General features: G+C 43.3%; 1 protein-coding gene across 4 annotated transcripts in view; it reads left to right on the forward strand.

The window, feature by feature from the left end:
- Positions 1-20,857, forward strand: part of ksr2 (kinase suppressor of ras 2) — a 116,873-nt gene that overhangs the window by 45,134 nt on the left and 50,882 nt on the right. For all 4 annotated transcript variants that reach the window (XM_076025798.1, XM_076025797.1, XM_076025799.1 and 1 more), the window contains 4 exons: positions 8,412-8,587; positions 19,457-19,526; positions 19,629-19,712; positions 20,003-20,088. In XM_076025798.1, coding sequence (XP_075881913.1) covers positions 8,412-8,587; positions 19,457-19,526; positions 19,629-19,712; positions 20,003-20,088 — 416 coding nt within the window. The remainder of the gene's footprint in view (positions 1-8,411; positions 8,588-19,456; positions 19,527-19,628; positions 19,713-20,002; positions 20,089-20,857) is intronic.

Here is a 20,857-nt window from a genome sequence, read left to right on the forward strand (position 1 = left end):
AGTGAGTTTCAGAGTTGGGGAGCGGATGATGTCCAGCTTTTCTCCGGCAGATATCAGGCAAACTGAAACAAGATGTTGTGCCTGATTTATCTGGTAATACAGACAGTTTTAGGGTCTCCACATCCATAAATGGAGTTATTGCCGTCTTCAGACAACGGTGCTGTCACGTTGAGGCTTTCATCTCCTCTCGTCTCTCCATGTTAGGCTCAGCACAGATAAGAATTGTCTCCACGTTCCGCATGGCCGCCACTGTTGCCCTCGCCGCCCCCTTCTTGGGGCGCGCTTTTATTTACCGCCTTTGCCCGCGCTCAGACGTATCACTTGACCCGTGTTGGTGGGAGCCAAATAGCTTGTCTCGTTTCCATCACAATTGGAGAGTTTATGGGTTTGAGCTGTGATTTCATTTTGACTCAATTGAAAAAATAAATTCTCATTGCTCAGATGCTGCGGGAGGAAAAACATGTGGGCCAAGTGCATGGGGGACCCGTTGCGACACAGCTGAGGGTTAAGAGAAGAAGGTTGACACACACACATGTTTTTCTTCTTTATTATCAGCATTGTTCAGAAAGATACGAAGCCCTACATTATTCTGGATTTAGGATAATTAGTTTTCACCCAACACTCTTGTTGAGCAGCTTCACACATATTACTATCTAAAAGCTCTATACAGCTCCAGAAAACAGCACATTTAAGGCCTCCATTCACAGCCTCCAGCAAAAACACTGGATTCCTGCTAAAGTTGGTTCTTTGTTGCACCTGGTTGTTGTGTGTAAAAGATGAAGAACAAGCTTGTTGCTTCAGACAAAATAGGGTAGGATGATTTTTTTGGCACCCTTTGTGACATCACAAAGAGCTGAGTCACAGATTGTGAGAAATGCAGGATGGAAGTGTCCACTGGCAGTTGAAAGACAAAGATTGTTTTGAAAATGTTGTCAAAGTGAATTAGGTGGGATGTTTCTTTTGAAAAAAAAAATGAAATTGTCCAAATAAGCCTTTCATATTCTTGCCAAAGGGTCCAATCAGAGAGCAGACTTCCTCTCTTGGCAAGACTGTGATTTTATGAAAGGAGTCATTTACATTTGGTGATTGATGGAGAGCGACGGCGATTAGACACCTGGTTTGTGTTTCAGAGCTTTCGTGATGAACAGTTTTCAACCTCTATTCATCCCAGACAACCTACCCACTAATGAGACACACTGAGAAGAGTCACATGACAACTGTAGCCATTCCGCCATCCACGGACGAAATTTTCTCAAACCCGGAAGCCAAAAGACGGTCACCATGAGCCTGCATGAACCTTTGTCTGAGTCCAAGAGCTTTTTTGTGAGCAAATTTCAAGAAAAGTCACCTTTTTGTTGTTGTTGTTGTTGTTGTTGTTGTTGTTGTTGTTGTTGTTGTTTTATACCAGATCTATAGTATAATGATCTTAAAAAACAAAGGAGAGTATAAAAAAAAAATGAGAATCAGAATGTTTAGCCGAGATCCTTTGGAAGAGATGTGGTTCTGGCACATTACGCCCGAATAACAAAACAAAGATAATCTGTCCTATCTTATTACAAAGTTCTTCCGTCTTCCTCAACTTCACTTCATTTTCTGCCTTCAAACGCGCAGATACCGCAATTGCACGTATGGTTTGAAACTTTGCGACTCAGTCTCTCCAAATGGGATTCAAGACTCATTAACTCTACACGTTAACCCATTAACTCTGTTTTTTGGTTATTCATTCAAAACAATATACAAGTAATGTCCATGCGATTTTAATCTCAAGTGATTTACTCAAATCCTGTGTTGGTCTCTTCTAGGGAAGACGCGCTTCACCTGATTTTTTTTTTTTTAAAGCCAGTCACTAATTCAGTACTCAGGCCTCAAGCCTGCTAAATAAGTTTGAATTCTCCCAACGCAAGATAAAGCAGTAACTCATGGTTTTTCAATAAGAGAGCCCACATTTGGAAGAAATCCACATTTATTTTACTGTTGTAAATTCCAGCAGTTAATTTCTAACTACAGTCCTCAATATTCACAGTGTAAAGGTGCATTCTAACTGCTGCTGCTGCTGAGTTTTGAGCCCAGTGGTTTGCAGTGCATCAAAAATAAACAGGCAACCAGGAACACATTTGTTGTGCTTCTGTAACTAATCTCCACTGTTCCACTTTCAAACAGTTATTGTTAGTTCTCACACATCGTCACGGTTTGTGTAACACCTTGTATTTATTCTCTATAGTCAATGATCTGGTAATACATTGCCACTATTCAGCTTTATTTTATTGGAATTTGGCAAAGTAATCCAACACATTTCCCAGAGAATTATTTCCCCCAACAAATTTACATTGGTGTTTATGTATGTTTATCATTTAAATGACGACATCATTTACTACTATTGTCACTTCCTTTAATCAGTAATTAACATCAGTCATTAATCCTTTATTCTTTGGTTTAATTGAGACATGCAGAGTAAATGTAACATCCATGGTTTTGATTTTGTCTCAGAAATGTGAAGATTTGCTCTCTGCCGGCTCCGACTCAATGGCTGCTCCTGGTCTCAGCAGGTAAAGTGATCAGAGGGAGCCGTGTTGCGCAGAGCGTTGGCCTCAGCCTCCAGGCGGAGTGATGGCTGCATTCCATTCTGGCTGACTGCCGTTTTTCCTTAGGTAACATCTCGGTACGGTACGGGTCGGTAATCAGGCATTTCCACGAGCCCCAGCACGTTCCCAGGGGTTACGATTTTGGTACCTGCCCCGTTGGGGTTCGAAGCGGGCAGAGCTGAGACCATAAGGGTGACGTAGCAACGTGCAGGGCACTGATTGGGTAAGAGTTTTGACGAAAGCCAAAGGCAGTCTTTCATGAAAGACCAAAACCGCCAATTTTAAATGCCCGGCGTGGCTTTTTACAGTTTCAAGTAATAAAAACTGAAAAGCTTATGAAACTGCACCATGGGCGAACGTAGAACTACAGACGTTACTGTTCTCTGTGGCCGAAGAAAAAGCTCATAGAGAGCTGGATGGACGAAGTGACACGTAATGAAAATCCTTCCTGGTTTCGCAGCCGGTGGCCGTCACTGTACAGCGAAACAGCGTCCGGAGAAATTAAAAAAAATAAAATAAAAAATGCCGAGCGACTACCGAAGCACCAAGGACGACAACTGTCGGAGTGGAACAAACAGAGAAAATGTTGGAGGTTTGTTCAGCCGAATGCGGATGCGATGGAACACCGGCGCGGTGGCCAACGGGAGTGAGACGGGCTCGACTCGGCCGGTGGACGACGAGAGAATAGTCGGCCACGATGCTATTTGAAAACATGCTTGAGGACTGTGAATGTGTTTTATAACATCAAGCAACTTTAGTTTGAAGGCTATTTGCAAAGTAGAGCGAGCCGTTGAATCGTGTCGATAAACCGCTAGCCACCACCGCGAACTCCGTGCTCTGCTTGTGTTGTGTTCGCTGGCGGCGATTCTGGCTCGCAAGTGAGAAAGCTGGACGAGCGGGACTCGTCAACGCCACATTAACACTTGATCACGTCTCACTGACCCCCTCCCAACCCTGCTCACTGTTCACTCTCCTGTTTCCTACTTGTCAGCTCGATCTCTCCTGGTCTGTGAGCTGAAGATGAAAAACATCCATCCATCCGTTTTCAATACCCGCTTCTTCCTGAGTTCAGGGTTACGGGGGTCTGCTGGAGCCTCTCCCAGTTGTCATAGGGCGAAGGCAAACTAAACACTAAATACACCTCTAAATAAGACTTTTCCCGACATGGCCATCTTCCTCTCATGGTTATTTTGTGTGTAGTTTTCTTGAGTGCGTCTGGACGTCCATTTGTCCAGAATACTAACAATGTGCTTCGAACTGACCTTATCAAGAACATTTGCACAATGTGAGGATAATTACACTCTTCAGACAGAGGCTTTTCATACATCAGAGTCATGTGCGAGTGTGTTGGAACTGCCGGCTCCACTGAGTCACAGAGCAGGAAGTGGAGCTCAGACCCGCCGCTGGTTCTGTTTGTTCATTGGAGGACATTTTGGGATTTGGGCCACTGTAGAGTGCAAGACATTCTGCTCGGATAAAGTTGAGCATTGCGGCTGATCTGTGCCACCTCAGAACATAGCAGATCAATTTTTAGGTGTAGGAGGCCAGCAGCTTCTCTTCAGTGCTGCGGACCTCGGTGAGCGGGACCTTCTTCTTTGAAGGGCTGAAAGGCCTCGCAGCAATTCTCTCCCCTAATCATTATTCCGGCCACCCACCTTTCATTTCTCACCAACTTTATGAAAGCTGCAAAAGTGGCTCAGTGGCTGCCGGAGATACACTTCCACAGACGCACTTTGCAAGGGAAACAGCCAACAGACGGGTCCCGGAAGTGTCGTCCCTTTAATTGTGAGGTGAAAGGTGAAGGAATCCCGCAAGGTGTGAGCTCCTCTTGACGGACTTCTAGTTCTCATTAAACACAGCTGAGGCGTCAGGGTGGCCTTTTATTTTGCAGTAAACCACCTTCAAAGTGAAGTCACTTGAGTTGCAAGTGCTTGTGACTGCTAGTGGGAAGCACTGTTCAGTATTCATCACCCTGTCTTAATATGTTGCTGAAATTGATTTCTGCTCTCCTGTGGCCTGCGATGGTACCAAAGGAACGAGAACCACTTTCGTCTCGTACTTCTAAACATATTCCTTGACTTGTGTTATGTTGCAGAGTGAAAATCTTAACTTTAAAATACTGTTGAAAGACGTCTTTGATCCCAGCCCGTGGCGTCTAGCTTCATTTTCTTCCCACACAGTTCCAACACAGAAACCCCTGCAGGCAAACTGATCTTAGTTGCCGTTTATAATTTCCAGTGAAAAACACGACTTTGTGTACACGGGGCACTTCAGGAATTTGACTGATGGATCCACTTGACTCTGTTTTTGCGAAACGAGGAACGTGTCAGCGTCTGATTTGCGGTTGTATTCAAAGTTTTTGTTGGAACAGACAAACACAGCCTTTGTTATTGTGTAGCAATCTGTCAACGCGTTGATTCATGTTGGCCACACACATTTTTGGGCTTGTGCATCTCATTTTGGAATCTTGCCGTTGCTCTGCCGTGGGGACGGCAGTGTGTGGGTAAAAACACGTTGTCAGGTGGAGCCGTACACTGCCTGAGGCTGATCCTCCTACAAGAGATGTTGCAACTTGAGCCTGACGCCGCAGGCGACCGGTGTTTTCCTCCTAACGTTTTTTATTGAACCTTCAATTCACCAGAAAGGTCATTGAGATTTACTACCTCTTTTTCAAGAAAGACGTGGCGAACATAGGCTGCAGCAAAATAGAAAACACAGTTAAAATGAACACACATAAAACACAAACAAACAAAGTAGAATTAAAATATACAAAAAGTAAGTTTTATGAGAAACAAGTACATGCAGTGCAGTCAAGCTCAAGTGACCTCAGTTTAGATTTAAAAGTGCTCAAAGAAATGAACCCTTTTAGTTTAATTTCACTCATTATTCAACATATTCTGGATTAGACAAAAGGCTTTTTCTTTTCTTTTTTTTTAAACCCAGTTCAGTATTTGGCCATATGGAGCAGAAAGCAACAAATAATCCCTCTGTGCTATTCAGGAACAAATGTGGGAAAGAGAGTGGAGCAAGTAATGGAGCAAGTGTAGCTTGATACATAAAAATACAGCAATGACTGAGCAGACCATCCAACCCCAGAATGGAATTTCCAGTGGTGTGTCAATGGTTTACAGTTAGTGATGAACCTCAGAGAAGCCCGATAGGCAGTGTCAACCAAATAAAGGCATCCATATAGAGAAGAGCTCCATCATCTCACACTGGTAGAAAGAAAGCAGCCACAAGTTGAATTGGGCATTCAAATAAAAACACTTGGTTTAGTGGTGGGGACACAGAGTGCCAAGTGCAGCTGTGAGAAGGAGTAGGTCATTAAGAAACATGCGACAGAAAGATGTCTTCCCCTACTGGACGTGAGCACCAGCAACACTCCCACTGCCAGCGCAGTGTCTCCATTCCAGTCAGAAGGCGCAACACCTGCCTCCACGTGGCAGACAAACAGACGACCCGCCCGTCCACATTCGTGGCGTCCAGGGAGTTTCAAATGATCCTCGTTCCTGGCAATGATGAGAATGTGTGGAATTTGTCATCTTGCTGGTTGTTGTGATGTGACGAGACAACAGCAATAATGAGCTCGGAAACGGCGCCTGAAAGGTGCGACAGACATGCAGCACGTGCACCTATGTGAGGCGTTTACTGTCTCAGGAGGGCTCAGAGGAGGTGACTGAATCATATTGTGTCTTCATGAAGTTTCTCATGGTTTGAACCCTTTCACATGCTGTGCTGGTAAAATAAATAAATTGATTCATTTAAAAAAAAAAAAGAGGAATTTCTGAAAAGGTGCCCAAGCAACTGTGAAGGCATCCGTCAGCCAGACTGTCTGCCGACTGCCGTATCAAAGCTGGAATTGGGAATCGCCCCCATCCCCACTCCCCTCACCCCACCCCACATTCATTCTCTCCCTTCTCCACCCCTCCACCTCCTCTGCCATAGACCCTGTAGAAATCATCTGGGGAGGATAAAGACCTTCATACAGAGAGATGAATGGTATCATTTACATTCAGAAGACATAAAGTGGGCCAATAGAAGAGCTGACAAAAGCTTCATGATGGAGGAGAGAGAACCTGCAGGCTGCTTCCTTATTGCAGCAGGTGGGCGGGGGTGGGGGGTGTGGGGGGGTTGAAATAGCGGGTTGGTGCGCAGGTCTAATTACATGACTCAGTTTGACATGTGATGACAAATTCCCAAGACGCTTCAACGTGCACTTGTTCTGCTTTGCATCATAAAAAAAAAAATCAAGTCTTTCAGACTTAAAAGTTTTTTTTATGATGCAAAACTTCTTTGGCAAAATGCAAATGGCATTCAAACTTTCCCGTTTCCTTTTCACAAGATGTTCTGCACTTTTTTGATCACTTGAGGACAACAGTTTATCCTAAAGATTCATTTTTGTTGTTTAATCCTGCTAACTCTCAACCACTCATCAGTCACATGTTGCAGAACATGTCAGCAAGTAACAATCATGACACCTGACGGCTGCACTTCACGTTTGCTCAGCCTCCACCAGGCACCTGAGCCTGCAATCATTGCTATTGCTGCTGCTGCTTTAGGCTGTTAGTAGGACCAACTAGGAGGAACAACCAGCAGAGAATGTTGACCAATGTCATTCATTCATTCATTCATCTTCTATACCCGCTTATTCCTATTCAGGGTCACGGGGGTCTGCTGGAGCCTATCCCAGCTGTCTTAGGGCGAAGGCAGGGTGACACCCTGGACAAGTCGCCAGTTCATCGCAGGGCCACATAGAGACAGACAACCATTCACACTCACATGCACACCTACGGACAATTTAGAGTGTTCCATTGACCTCACATGCATGTTTTTGGAGTGTGGGAGGAAGCCGGAGAACCCGGAGAGAACCCACACAGACACAGGGAGAACATGCAAACTCCACACAGAAAGGTCCCAGGTCCCCGGAATCAAACCCACGACCTTCTTGCTGTGAGGCGGCAGCGCTAACCACTGCGCCACCGTGTCGCCCTTTGACCAATGTCAATGTTGCTGAAATGCAAATGTTCACTATGGGTCAAAAATTTGGCCCCACTGACTCATTTCTGCCTTGAACTCCATGACAAGCAGCTTTATGACATAATCTAATGTCTACTGACATTACTTGTGCAGGAAAATCAGTCAGGATGTACTGAACTCTATATTATGGGATGGCTTTGACAGTTGTTGCCTCGAACATCTCATTGATTGTCAAAGGATGAATATTGAGTGCGCAATATGCGGCCAGTTATTACAGAAGTTGCTTTCAAATCGCTAATCGTATTATATTGTAAGATTGTATTATAATTACACTTAGTTATGCTGTACTGAACCAAAAAAGAGACAACAAAGCATCATGGTTCAACTTGGAATTGTCTCAATCACTTTTAATTAGACATTATTAAGCACACACACACACACACACACACACACACATGTGCATGTACACATAACTATACACACATACATGTGTATATATATATGTACACATAAATATATATATGTATATATATATATATTTATATATATATATATATATATATATATATATATATATATATATATACATATATATATATACATATATATATATATATATATATATATATATACACACACACATATATACATACACATACATGTCTATTTATGTAATATATAAGTATATATATTTATATACTGTATGTACATATCCAATATATGTATGTATATTGAACGCCAGTATATATTTATATATGTATATACATTCTAAATATAATCTGTGTGTATATATTGTGTGTATACATTCAATTGTAATCCTAGCTTCTTGTTGTTGTTGTCGTGCTTCCTCAGAGCCCTGAAGAAGAAGACGAAGCCCTTGAACCTGAAGATCCACAGCAGTGTGGGCAGCTGCGAGAACCTTCCCACGCAGCGCTCACCGCTCCACACCGAGCGCTCGCTCCGCTCCTTCTTCTTCCCATCCTTCATCCCGTCCACGCCTCCCGTCCACGCCGAAACGCCGTCTGCAAGTAAGTAACTGCTGTTTTGTTTGTTTGTTTGTTTGTTTTTACCCTTTAACGATCCAATTCTCCTTTGTCACCTGCTGGTTGGGTGGTCAGGCTGCATCACCTTCCGACTGGTTTTCCCGATGTTAAACAATAACAGCTGATCCTTTGACACCTTTCAAGCGTCACTAAAGAACGACATGGTCAAACAAACAAACATTGTTAACATTGAGCATCGTTGGCGAAAAAAAACCAACAACAACAACAAAACAAAAAAACCCATTACAACGATACACACACTTATGCACAGCTGGACTACAAAGTGCAGCAAACAGGAGCCAATCAGACGGCGGCGTGATGACCGGAGGTGGTGTGTTGTTGCGCACTGCTGCATTAGCGGCGCAGTGGGAGCGGAAGGAAGGAAGCATGTGAGTGAGAGGAGATGAGCAGCCAGCGTCAGGAAGGAGCGGCTGATGGAGGCCGACGGCGTTTCCAACGACGCGGCTGTGACACGCAATGACTGCACACAATCTCTCACATCTGCAACCGAGGTTGTAATGGCTTGAGAGTTTGACAATGTGCACTTCAAGTCATCAAACGTTGATGACTGGTGGTTGGTTTCAGCTGGAACGTTGTTGATCCCGGCGTTCCCACAATCGCAGGCAGTGTTTCCTCACAGTGGCCACTCACTCACACACACACGCACACACACACACACACACACACAGCATCGAAGATGTGCAAGTGTATACATTTTTTTTTCTGCAGAAAATATTTTGTCCTTTTTTTATTTGACAAGTAAACAAGAAAAAAAAAACTAATTTTGGATATTGGCTCATGAGCTGATAATGGAAAAAAAAAAAAATGTATTAGCATGCTAGCTAACGTTCTTGACTGCTCTCTCACCAGCGAGCTTCAACCGTCAGGCAGATTTTCCATCATTATCGTAAGAATCACTCGTAAGCTACGAGTGATTCTTTTTTTCTTCTGTATTTCCTTCACACCACCAATTTCCTGTTTAAAAAAAGTAGTACAATAAAAAGAAGAGCCTGCACAAAAAAAGAACACCTCAGCAAACTCAGTTCATTTCGAATCAATTCAATACTTCATTGTCACTGTCAACATTGTCACCAACATGAACTGCGAAAAATCAGTTTTAGGCAGCAGCCCCACATGACAGTAAGAACGGACTAAAGTGTTGATAAAAACAATATAACATATAAACACAAGTAATAATAAATAGAATTGTGTCTTTGTTCGTTCGTAAACCAAACAATTAATACAAGTGCAAAAACACAAGTATATAGTCATAGTCATAGTGCAAATGGAGAGGGGGGGTTGCACTTGTGTGTGTGTGTGTGTGTGTGTGTGTGTGTGTGTGTGTGTGTGTGTGTGTGTGTGTGTTGATGGGTAAAGGTGGTCATGGTTCCAATTAGGGCGTGTTTCCACTGGCGTTACTCGGTTGGGGCCGGCTCTGCTCGGCATGGTACCGGTGCCTTTCCATCGGCTTGATGACTACCTGAACATGGCCTGAGTTACGGCTACAAGGCTGACCGAAGGTCCCTGGACGTTTGTTGTGCTTTCCATGTCCCCGGATACTTTTTGTTTTGTTTTTTGTGAGACATTTTAATAGGGCTCAGAATGATTTTGTTTCATACCGTTAACTTGTATCAAAACACTGTCCTAGCAGAGAAAATGTAGATACTGAAATGATCACTTGAGTCACACAGTCGTTTATTATTAGACAAGACATCCGCACAACTTATGTCTACACAAAGCACGAAACAGCAACAGCTTCATTCAACTGGTGTTATCATGCTAGCAGCGTTAAAATCGCTATAAGGAGTGAAATGTAAGAGGCTGAATCACTGCCTCTTCAGTTTCGCTGCCAGTGAACATAACAAAAGCAGAACATGGAGTTTTGCGCTGGTGGCTTCCAGTTTGGCGACACGATTCATCGGTTGTACTTTGCAAAAAGCCTTAAAACTAAAGTTGCTTGAGGTCACAATGTACTCACAGTCCAGTCCACCTACATGTTTTTTGAATACTGCTGTGGCCGACTGTTCTCTCGTCGTCCACTGGCTGAGTTGAGGCCGCCTCCCTCCCGTTGCCCACCGGGCCGGTGGTCCATCGAAACCATGAGGCTGAACAAAACTCCAACTTTTTATCTGTTCGTTCCACTCCGAATGTTGGGGTCCGTGATGCTTTGGTAGTCGCTCGGTAGTGGCTTGGAAGTTGGCTTCTTTTTATTTTTATTTTTTTTTCAAAAAACATCTGCAGCTCTTTGTTCGCCCACGGCAGTTTCATAAGCATTTCAGCTTTTAATACGTGAAAATGTAAAAATCCACACCATTTGAAAATGGTAGTTTTGGTTTTCTTGAAAGACTCCCACTCAGCTTTCGTCCAAACTCTTACCCAATCATTGCCCTGCTCTGTGCTATGTCAGCCTGCTTGGAACCACAAGGAAGCAGGGACCAAAATGGTAACAGTTGTAACCGTGTATGGGCCAGTGGAAACGCCTACAAACCAAGCTGAGGCGAGCTGAGGTACGCCAGTGAAAATATGGCCTTTGGGGGAAAACAAAGGTGAAGACTGAAGCTTCGCCTTGAAGGAGACAAATATTTTACGTTTTGGGTTCGTTTGTTCTGGTTGATTTGCGGCTCCTGTTGGCGTCTACTAATGACATCACCACACTCCTTCCGCAGTCGGCTGACAGGTTTTTTTTTATATTATTTTATTTAACCTTGATTTTACCAGGAAAGTCCCATTGAGATTAAAAATCTATTTTCCAAGGGAGTCCTGGCCAAGAGGTAGCAAAACTTGGGCAGGTAAAAACCAGCCGGCAACATTTATATCTGCGGTTGGTGTTTACAGGACGCCGCCGCCGTCGCCTTGATTCTACTCTCGTGTTTTGTGCCATTGCCACTAGCTTCGTGTGTGAACACTTTGTTTGTTGGGGAACTATTGGGCTTCTAGGTCTAGCTTTTTGTTTTCTTCCGGGATTATTTTCCCCTTGTTTTTTTTGTAGCATTTTTGTTTCGGTTCATGGGTGGCGTTCTTTTTTGGGGACTGTTCTCACTGAGTCCCCGTCGGGTCTCAGTTGGAGACTGCTTTCCCTTTTTTATTGATTTATTGATTTGACGCCAACTGCCGCCCTTCCCCTGTTATTGGTTGATTCGTTCTGTTAATTCATTGAAAATAACCTCAGTTTGACAACGTGTACTTGGACCTTGTCCGGTCTCCTTTTGTTACAAGCCAATTCCCCCTAAACGCCACGTGGTTTGTAACAGTGACCATAACCTCCTCCATGCACCACTGAATGTAGCCAGACACAGATGCAGCATACTCCCCCACATCAGTGTGTTGGTTGTATGTTGCAGCCTCTTTGAACATGCTCCAACAGTCCTGAAGTGCAGACATGGCTCCCTCAGGCCACACTCTCACCTCCTTCACAGCAGGCTTTTCTTTGGTGAGTAGAGGCTGGTATGCAGGAATTAGCGTAACAGAGAGGTGGTCTGAGGAGCCAAGGTGTGGGCAGGGGACTGCTCTGAGGGCCTTCTTGATGTTTGCGTAACCAAGTCCAATTTGTTCTCCCCTCTTCGTTGCAAAATCCACATGTTGGTAAAAGTTAGGAAGCACAGTCTTCATGTTGGCCTGTGTTGAGGTGCTTGGCTCGCCGGGCCACCTCACGTGTTCGTTTATTGGAAGAAGAAACAGAAGTCTTGTCTCTGGATGCAATCAGTTTTATTCCGATAAGTGAATGAGAGTTGACAGAGCTCTGGGCCAAACTCTCCTGTCACTGGTCTAACAGAGAATGGCTGCTCTTGCCCTGCCCAGAGGAGCTTTTATTTTGCGTTGTTTCTGCACAAGAGGAAATCGGGACGTTGGCGCCTTGCGTTGCGACGACAATGTCCTTATTTGGGGGCTGGTTCCCGCGAGCTGTTGTCTCCACTGCTCACATTGCTGCACCTTGCGGCGGGTGTACTGTGTACGATACTCAGAAAGAACATGTTGTGCAATTCTCAGGCCTGCGACCTGAGTGGCTCACATTCCGTATCAGCATGTTTTGTCTTCATCCTGTTTTCTTGCAGTTCACTTGTGATGCATATGTGCTGTACGCATAAGCTAAAATATGTGCTTACCAGCTGTTATTTGTGTCGACGCAAACACCACTCCCCTGGTTATACCTGTGAGTGCACGGTATCGCTATCGCACGTGTCGCCAAAGTTATGTGCCGGCAAAGTTTCGTTGGGAGGTGGGGGCTGGGGGAGGTGGTTGATTTATGGCTGGCTTCACGCGGGCCGGACCGAGACATGCAGCGGGCCGGATGTGGCGTTGGTGTTTTAAAAACATGTCTTTGACATTTATGTTTTTAGCTGCAACACAAAAAGGGATATTGATTGTATTTCACGACAGGTCGTTTTTAAATGGGCGTAACGGAGGAACGCCTCCCAACCCTGTAAACAGATGGAGACCTGCTCCTTTTTTTGCAGCCTGTAAATGTTTCGCAAGAGTAAGTTTATTGACTCTGCTGCTGTGAGCAACAGTCTCACTCAAGGTAGAGGTCACAGACACCCATCAATAAATCAATAAAGACGCGTGATGCTCAATAGTGCCCCTAGTGCCTGAAACTGGCAGTGCATTATTTTTTTTTTATAGAAGCTCTTCTGCGAGGTTTTTTTTTTTTTTAATTTCTTTCTCTCTTTCTCTGGACGGCGCAGAAGAGGTGAGATGATTCAAGGGAGCAGCAGGTTTTCATAATAGAATGAAGGCAGTTGTGTTGATGATGGTGCTTCACCCAGCCGTCCTTTTCACTCAAGCACTCTTCACTCTCAACATGGAGCTCAGTGTTCACGATCGGCAGGCAGCTCTGAATCATCTCCACTCACTGACATATTTATAAGCTTCTTTTCACCATTTGATACGAGATGGAGGTCACGGGGGGGGGGCGACAAGGGAGGAGGGCGAGGGGGAGGTTGGTGATGTCGTTGCAGGAAATGTGTCCCGTCCTTTTCCACGTCACATGATCAGTGTCTCAGTGGCTGTAAAAGGTCCTGGTATGACAAACAGACTTTTGCGTCTCTAAAACATGTTTTTTTGTGCTCCAATCAAACAAACAACAGCGAGAGTGAAAAGTGACAACTTGTGTATTTCCAGGTGTGCTGGGCTTCTTCCCATTGGGTTGGAACCAGCCACTGGGATTTTGGGCGGTCTTTCTACATCCCAAGTCCATAGTGATGGGAATGCCAGCTCTTTTCAGACAACTGGTTCTTCTGGCTCGGCTCACTAAAAAGAATCGGCTCTTTTGCCTCCCAAGCGGCTCCTTAGATTTTTTGTCGCTTATAGCGTCTTATTACCAAATTACTGTACGTGCTAAAATGAATGACTAATGTTCACAATATCAAAAGTAATAAATGTGTATTACACACACGTGGAACAAAGTGCTGTAAAAATAAATATAAAATACCAACACAAACAGCCACCCCAGTAAAACTATGTAGAAGTGAAAGAGCAAATCAACAACACACCACAACAAGATACAAATACAAACTAACAAAAAGCAGCACTTAGCTAAAACATTTCAGTTCATGTGTGTGTGTGTGTGTTTGTGTGTGTGTTATATGTTAAGTTATTTTTTCTTAGTTTTATCCCGTTTCAAATATATATATATATGTATGTATATATATGTGTGTATATATATATATATATATATATATATATATATATATATATATATATATATATGTATATATATATATATATATATATATATATATATGTATATATATATATATATATATGTATGTATATATATATGTATATATATATATATATATATGTATGTATATATATATTTCCCATTCAAGAGGGCTTCTCTTCGTTCACTTCAAAGCGCTGCCTCACTACAAGTCGACCTTTTGTTTTTTTTTAGTAGTGGTGGCCAATCACAAAAGAGTAGCCAAGTAGTGGGCTGTTGGATGGAGTGGGTGGAGGGGGGCGGTGTCAAGTGTGTGCGTATGTGTGTGTGTGTGTGTGTGTGTGTTAGTGTTGGGGGGTGTTAGTTACCGAGGGAACCTCGTTTCTTGGTTTTTAAACAAAGTCGACAAATGGTCGGGGTCACTGGGCCTCCAGGGGGCGTCTGTCCGTGCATCCTTCTGTCCGTCTGTCAACTGACCCTGGCCTGTATCAAAGCAGCGGTAGCGCTCTGCTGCAGTGGGATTTCTGTGCTCCGGCTTGCGTGTCTTCATGGTAAACGTGCGGCTGCTCGTCAAACAAGGCAGCATCACGCTCGACAATTTGAAAAAATAAATAAATAAATGAATGAAAAAAAGGCTGATTGGCGTGCAGCTGTTGCCATGGCAACTGGGCCGGCAGACCTGGCTTTGCCTCTCCTTCGTCAGATGATTTTTCTTCTCTCTTTCTGTCTTTCTTCCTTTCATTCGCACCCGCGTGGCGTTGGAGTGCTGTGGGAGAAAAGAGTCTTCCTGCCGTTTCCCCCCTGGCCGCCGAGTTGTTGTTTGCGGCGGCCGAGCTGCTGCTGAGCTCCGAGCTCTTTTCTTCCCGCTCTGCAAAACCACCCAGCCGACGCCCACGCGCTTTTTTTTTTTTTTCTTGACTTCTCCTGCTGCTCCGCCGGCTCCACTGCATCAACCGTAAACGAATGACTCTCATTTGCATCGCTGAGCGTCGCTCACTCTCACTCTCACTCTCTGTGATGGCCAAGCCTGTGGCCACACAGCAAATACAGTAAACCTCTCCACCTACACTTTATGATAGTTCATTATTTGAATTATTTTAAGCACAAATACATTTCACACACAGTTTGAGTCATGAAGAACACACATTTTGTTTGATTAACGGTACCTAAGTTATCTATTTGGAGTGCACACGTTTAGTTAACTTTTGTAAGGTCACACATTTTTTTCAGTGATGTTTTCTAATGATGAATTTTGTTTGTCTGAGTTAGCAGTGTAACGGGTGCTGCAGCTGCAGGTGAAGGCAGGAAGGGGGCTAAGGGTTTAATTTGGAGTTTGTTATTTTCTTTGAATTATTGGTTGGTTTATTTCATTTGTAGATTAGGTTAAATTCTATATGTTTTGTGTAGGTTTGTTGTTTCATTTTATTTGTGACTTAATTGTCATTGTTTAGTTTGGTTCTCCCAATTTTTCTTTTGGTGGCCTGATCAGCCACAGTATACAGTATACTGTATGTGCCCCTTCTGTGTTTGGTTAGGAGGTCCGAGTTTTCCCTTAAGTTGACTTCTTTGGAACTTGTTTTCTCTATTTTTTTCAACACATAAATCCTGTGTTCCCTCTTTGCCAGCCAGCTCGGTCCCTCACCTCACACTTCCTGTTGGTTTGTTTTTAATTTTCAATTCTAATTTGTCTCTTGTTCATCGCTGACGTCTTTCCACTTTTAAACTCTTGCATCCTGCATCACGGTCACCATATTGACCCCCCCCCCTCCACACACACACACACACGTGAACATACGCACCTACACGCACGCACACACGTCCACCTGCTGAGTTGAGGAAATTTGAAATCAGTCCATTTTAAAGCATCAGCAGCTTGACACAGAGGATCCAGGAGGAGAGAGAGTTGCCTCCAGCTGGCCAATAGGGAGACAAGCCCCTAATGATGTCATCATGTCTTCACCCCTGTCATTGAGTTTGTCTGTCTTGAAAACCTCCAACAGACTTTGTTTTCACACCATCAAAGAAGCTTCTTCTTCTTCTTCTTCTTCTTCTTCTTCTTCTTCTTCTTCTTCTTCTTCTTCTTCTTCTTGTGCGGTGACAGAGGGGGAATTATTGTTTAGTGACGTCCTTGTGTAAATTATTATTAATTTTTTTTTTTTTTTTATTTATATATTTATTTACTTATTTATTTAGTTTGATTGATTAATGTAAATGAGAGCGGCAATAAATGTTATTTTTCAAAAATCTTCTTCTTCTTCTTCTTCTTCATGTTGTCTTTCATTACATCCATTTGTCTCGTCAATCTTGGGCCTCCTGCCACCGTGTTGTGTTCACTGTCCATCCTCTGGATTCCTCCGTCTCAGTCTCAATCATTCATGTCATTGTCTTCACAACTGTGACGCACTCATTCCGACAAGAAGCTGAGAACAGAAAAATATGCCAGGAGACATTTTGGCAGTCGGACATCAAGTGTCTCTTTACTAGAAATGAACACAGCAGGAGCCCCCGTCCTGATTGGCCGGGACCGTCTGTGTCTTTACCATATACATGAGATGAAATATCGTATATGGTCTCAAGGGGGCTTTCATTGAAATGGCAATTGCGCCGGGTATCAACTGAGGGTATATATACCAAATGATACGTAACCACACACACAAGCACACACACAGAATTGTGCTGGCCTTGTGTGAGTCATGTGACCGGGCAAGTGGAGGAGGAGAGGAAGGCCTGAGTTTAATTAACCTGAGACTAATGAGAGAAGATGGAGGAGGAGGCTGGAGCCTGGCGCCTGGAGCCTCCTCAGCCTGTCTCACACTCTCTCTCTCTCTCTCACACACACACACACACACACACACACACACACACACACACACACACACACACACTCACAAACAGACACACTCACAAACAGACACACTCACACACACACACTCACACACACTCACAAACAGACACACTCACACAAACACACTCACACACACACACTCACAAACAGACACACACACAGACTCTCTCTCTCACACACACACTCACACACACGTATAATCAACCATTTTTATGGACCCTGAACGCCTCATGGCTACCTCCCCTGTTTGATGTGAGTTCAGACTTTTGAGAAGCAGAAGAAGAAAAAAACCGTGGCGGTGGCGGAGGCGCCAGACGATGACGTGAGCCAAACGGTTCGCTAATGCTAATATCATCCTCACGTTTTTATTGGAGGGGAACAAATAATAAATGTCTTAGAATTATGGGGACGGACCTGCCCCCCATCCTTCTGCCTCCCCGCTCCCCCCTCCTCCGCTCTCCATCCCCCCTCACCCTCCAAACACTACAATCCAAGCCTGTGTCCATGTTTCCCTTTATTAAACCAGTAGCAGCGTCTGTGGGGGTGGTTGGGGTGGGGTGGGGGGAATTCAAGGGATTGATTGATTAGTTGCGATGGACCGCAGCAGCCTACAAAAACAGGGGAGGTATAAAATAGCGGCAGCTAACAGCTAATGCTAACATGCTGATGGTCGCAATGGTTCTCTGTTTCGTAGAGGTAAGTTTACCCTCACGTTTGAATCATCTGCACCAATGAATCCTGGGAAGTGTGACGTCTCTGATTACTTTGGAATTTATTAAAAACATTCTTTAAATTAAACAGACAAAAAAAGTGTTTACTACCTCTGATTATTCAAATTGTCCGAATAACACGGGACGAAAAATAATTGGAATTGCTTTAAGCCTTAAACTGGCCTGGTTTTAACCCATGTGGTGATTTTATTTTATGTATTTATTGAAGAAATCTTTGTTGTTTATCTGTTATCTCGTTTGTCGGAGCCCTTCAATTTTTCAACTCATCCTCATGAAAAATGGTCTTATTTCCCCCCCCAATTCCTGCTGTTCATAATACTATAATACCATAATTCTAGAATACTCTAAAATATATAATATTACCTCTCCATGAAAATCCTCCAGTCTTTCTTTTCATCGTTTCTCCACTTTTCTTTGTTTACTTTTGAAGTCTCACGTTCATTGGTCGAGGTATTTACTTAAAACATCCCTGTATTTATTGCCAAGACGATGAGCAAAAGGAGAAGTCAGATTATATGTTTGGCAAAAAACTGTGATAAAATGTTCATTATTTTTTTTTTAGCACAGTGGAGTCATTCTGAAAAAATGGAGCAATCTCAACTCAAAGGAACGGAATTCTTTGATTTTTAGTGGCCCATCGACAGGCAGGAGACACATAGTCATGAAAACTAGTTCAAAATATGGAACCTTCTTAAAAAGACCTTTGAGCGAACACTAATGTTGCTAATATTTCTAAAATATATGTAGAGCAGTGGATCCAGTGTTTGAGCACAGAAGCGATCCGGTCAAAACCTGAGATAAAACACAACCAATCCTCCATGAAGAAGAAGCTCCTGGCCTGTTTGGCCAGACATTTCCCTGCAGATTTCTTTTGTGATTTAACTTAAGAGACTCAACTCACCACATCCGGCCGCTGGTGTCAGCTGGTGGGAGACGAAGTGCCACGCAAATGTTGTTTGATTTCTTTAATTCAGTTTTTATATATGTTTTTTTTTCCACTAATGGAGCAAGCAAATGGGTTTTGTGATGGAAACCTTTTGAAGTGAGTGAACCTCACAGTGGAACAGCGGAGGCAGCAGAGTGGCCTCATCAAGTGACATATCTGGAGTGAAGCATGCTAACAATTGGAGACAGGACCTTGAAAGGGACAGGGAGGGAGAGAGAGAGAGAGAGAGAGAGAGAGAGAGAGAGAGAGAGAGAGAGAGAGAGAGAGCAAGCGAGCACAGCACAAAGAGTCTGTTATTCATTGTATAATCTCAAGTGGGGGTTGTTTGAAGTTTAGAAATAACTCCCATCTACCTATCTACCTATCTATCTATCTATCTACCTATCTATCTATCTATCTATCTATCTACCTACCTATCTATCTATCTATCTATCTATCTATCTATCTATGTGTATCTTGTGTATCTTGTGTATCTTGTGTATCTTACTGTATGTAAGTGTATCTTGTCAATGTATATAATTCTGTTTGTGGATGAAAATCTGTCCTTTAAAGCCAAAATGCCTAATGCTTGTTTTTTTATTGGACTGAGAGTGACTCGCTGTCTGTGATATGACCTGGTCGACCTCACAGCCACCTGTCTGTCTGTCTGTCTGTCTGTCTTCTCGCCCCACAGACACCCTGTCAGTGCCTCGCTGGTCCCCGCAGATTCCCCGACGAGATTTTGGAAACTCCATAAAACACAGGTAGGAGACCCGGGTGGTGGTGGTGGTGTGGAAGAAAGAGAGGGGTGGGGAGATACTGAATGGAATGCGCACTCACCTGAGCGTCTCTTGTTCTGTCGGCAGGTTTTCCACCAAGTACTGGATGTCCCAGACCTGCACCGTGTGTGGGAAGGGAATGTTGTTCGGACTGAAATGTAAAAACTGCAAGTAGGTCTTAATGGAGCCTCGTGTGTCCAAACACATTGCTGATGATAATTCTTCTGTCAAGAGGTCTACTTTTTTAATCTTTTGTTGTTTTTTTCAAGTAGTTTTGACTGTTTGTCTGTATTTTATCACAACACATTAGCGAATTGCATTGGTATCCCGTTTTCTGGACTCAAATGCTTCCAATCTACACAAACACTGTGAACATTGTGCGAATAGACTTTTTCGAAAAGGCACCAACCAAATTCTCCGTGTGTGTGTGTGTGTGTGTGTGTGTGTGTGTGTGTGCTCAGGTTAAAGTGCCACAACAAATGCACCAAAGAAGCCCCACCTTGCCATTTGCTGATCATACAGCGAGGTGGAAGAGAATCCCTTAAAGGTATTTATGAAGAAAAACAATGATATTGGTCTTATTGAAGCCAAGGGTTAGCGAGGCGTGTGAGTGTGATGTGCTAAACACCATGACTGCTGCTTCAGCTGAAAGGTCATCACTCTGTGCTGGCGTCCAATAGTTCTCATCGTTCACCTTATGGCAAAGCAGTTTATTATTTACCGTTGCGTGTTTTGATTATTGAATCTGCATCTGGTTGGAGATAAAAAACAAAACAAAACTTTCTTATTTTGCTGAGAGGCCCATCTGCCAGGGATTAACTTTAGGAAAAAAAACAACACCTACAAATATTACTGAATACAAATATACAGTATACAGTATGTATATATATATATATATATATATATGTGTGTATATATATACATATTATAATATAATAATGATAATATATATAATTATGCAAATTTCCCCACTGTAGGATCAATAAAGGTCTTCTTCTTCCTCTTCATGCAAAATAATTTTATTTGGTGGAGACTGTCACAGAGCCTTTCCAAGAAAACAGGATAGCTAATAATAAAGTAATAGCATTGGGCTGATATTTGGGCAACAATCTTTCATTTACCAGCCTCATTTTTATGCAGTTTTATGAGCGTTTGCCGTGTTTGTGTGTATCCAATTAATTAGCTGCAGAATAAAGAAAGAAATAAAGCCAGGCCCTGCAGTTTTTTTCTGCCTTCATTATTATTCATATATTTAATGGGACTGAATCCTTTCAGACAGATTGTGGAAAAAATGAAAGCGTGTGCGCTGCCTTCGA

Source organism: Nelusetta ayraudi, unplaced genomic scaffold (genome assembly GCF_046127955.1).
Source record: "Nelusetta ayraudi isolate G7.1 ecotype Tasmania unplaced genomic scaffold, CSIRO-AGI_Nayr_v1 ptg000018l, whole genome shotgun sequence".
Lineage (NCBI taxonomy): Eukaryota > Metazoa > Chordata > Actinopteri > Tetraodontiformes > Monacanthidae > Nelusetta > Nelusetta ayraudi.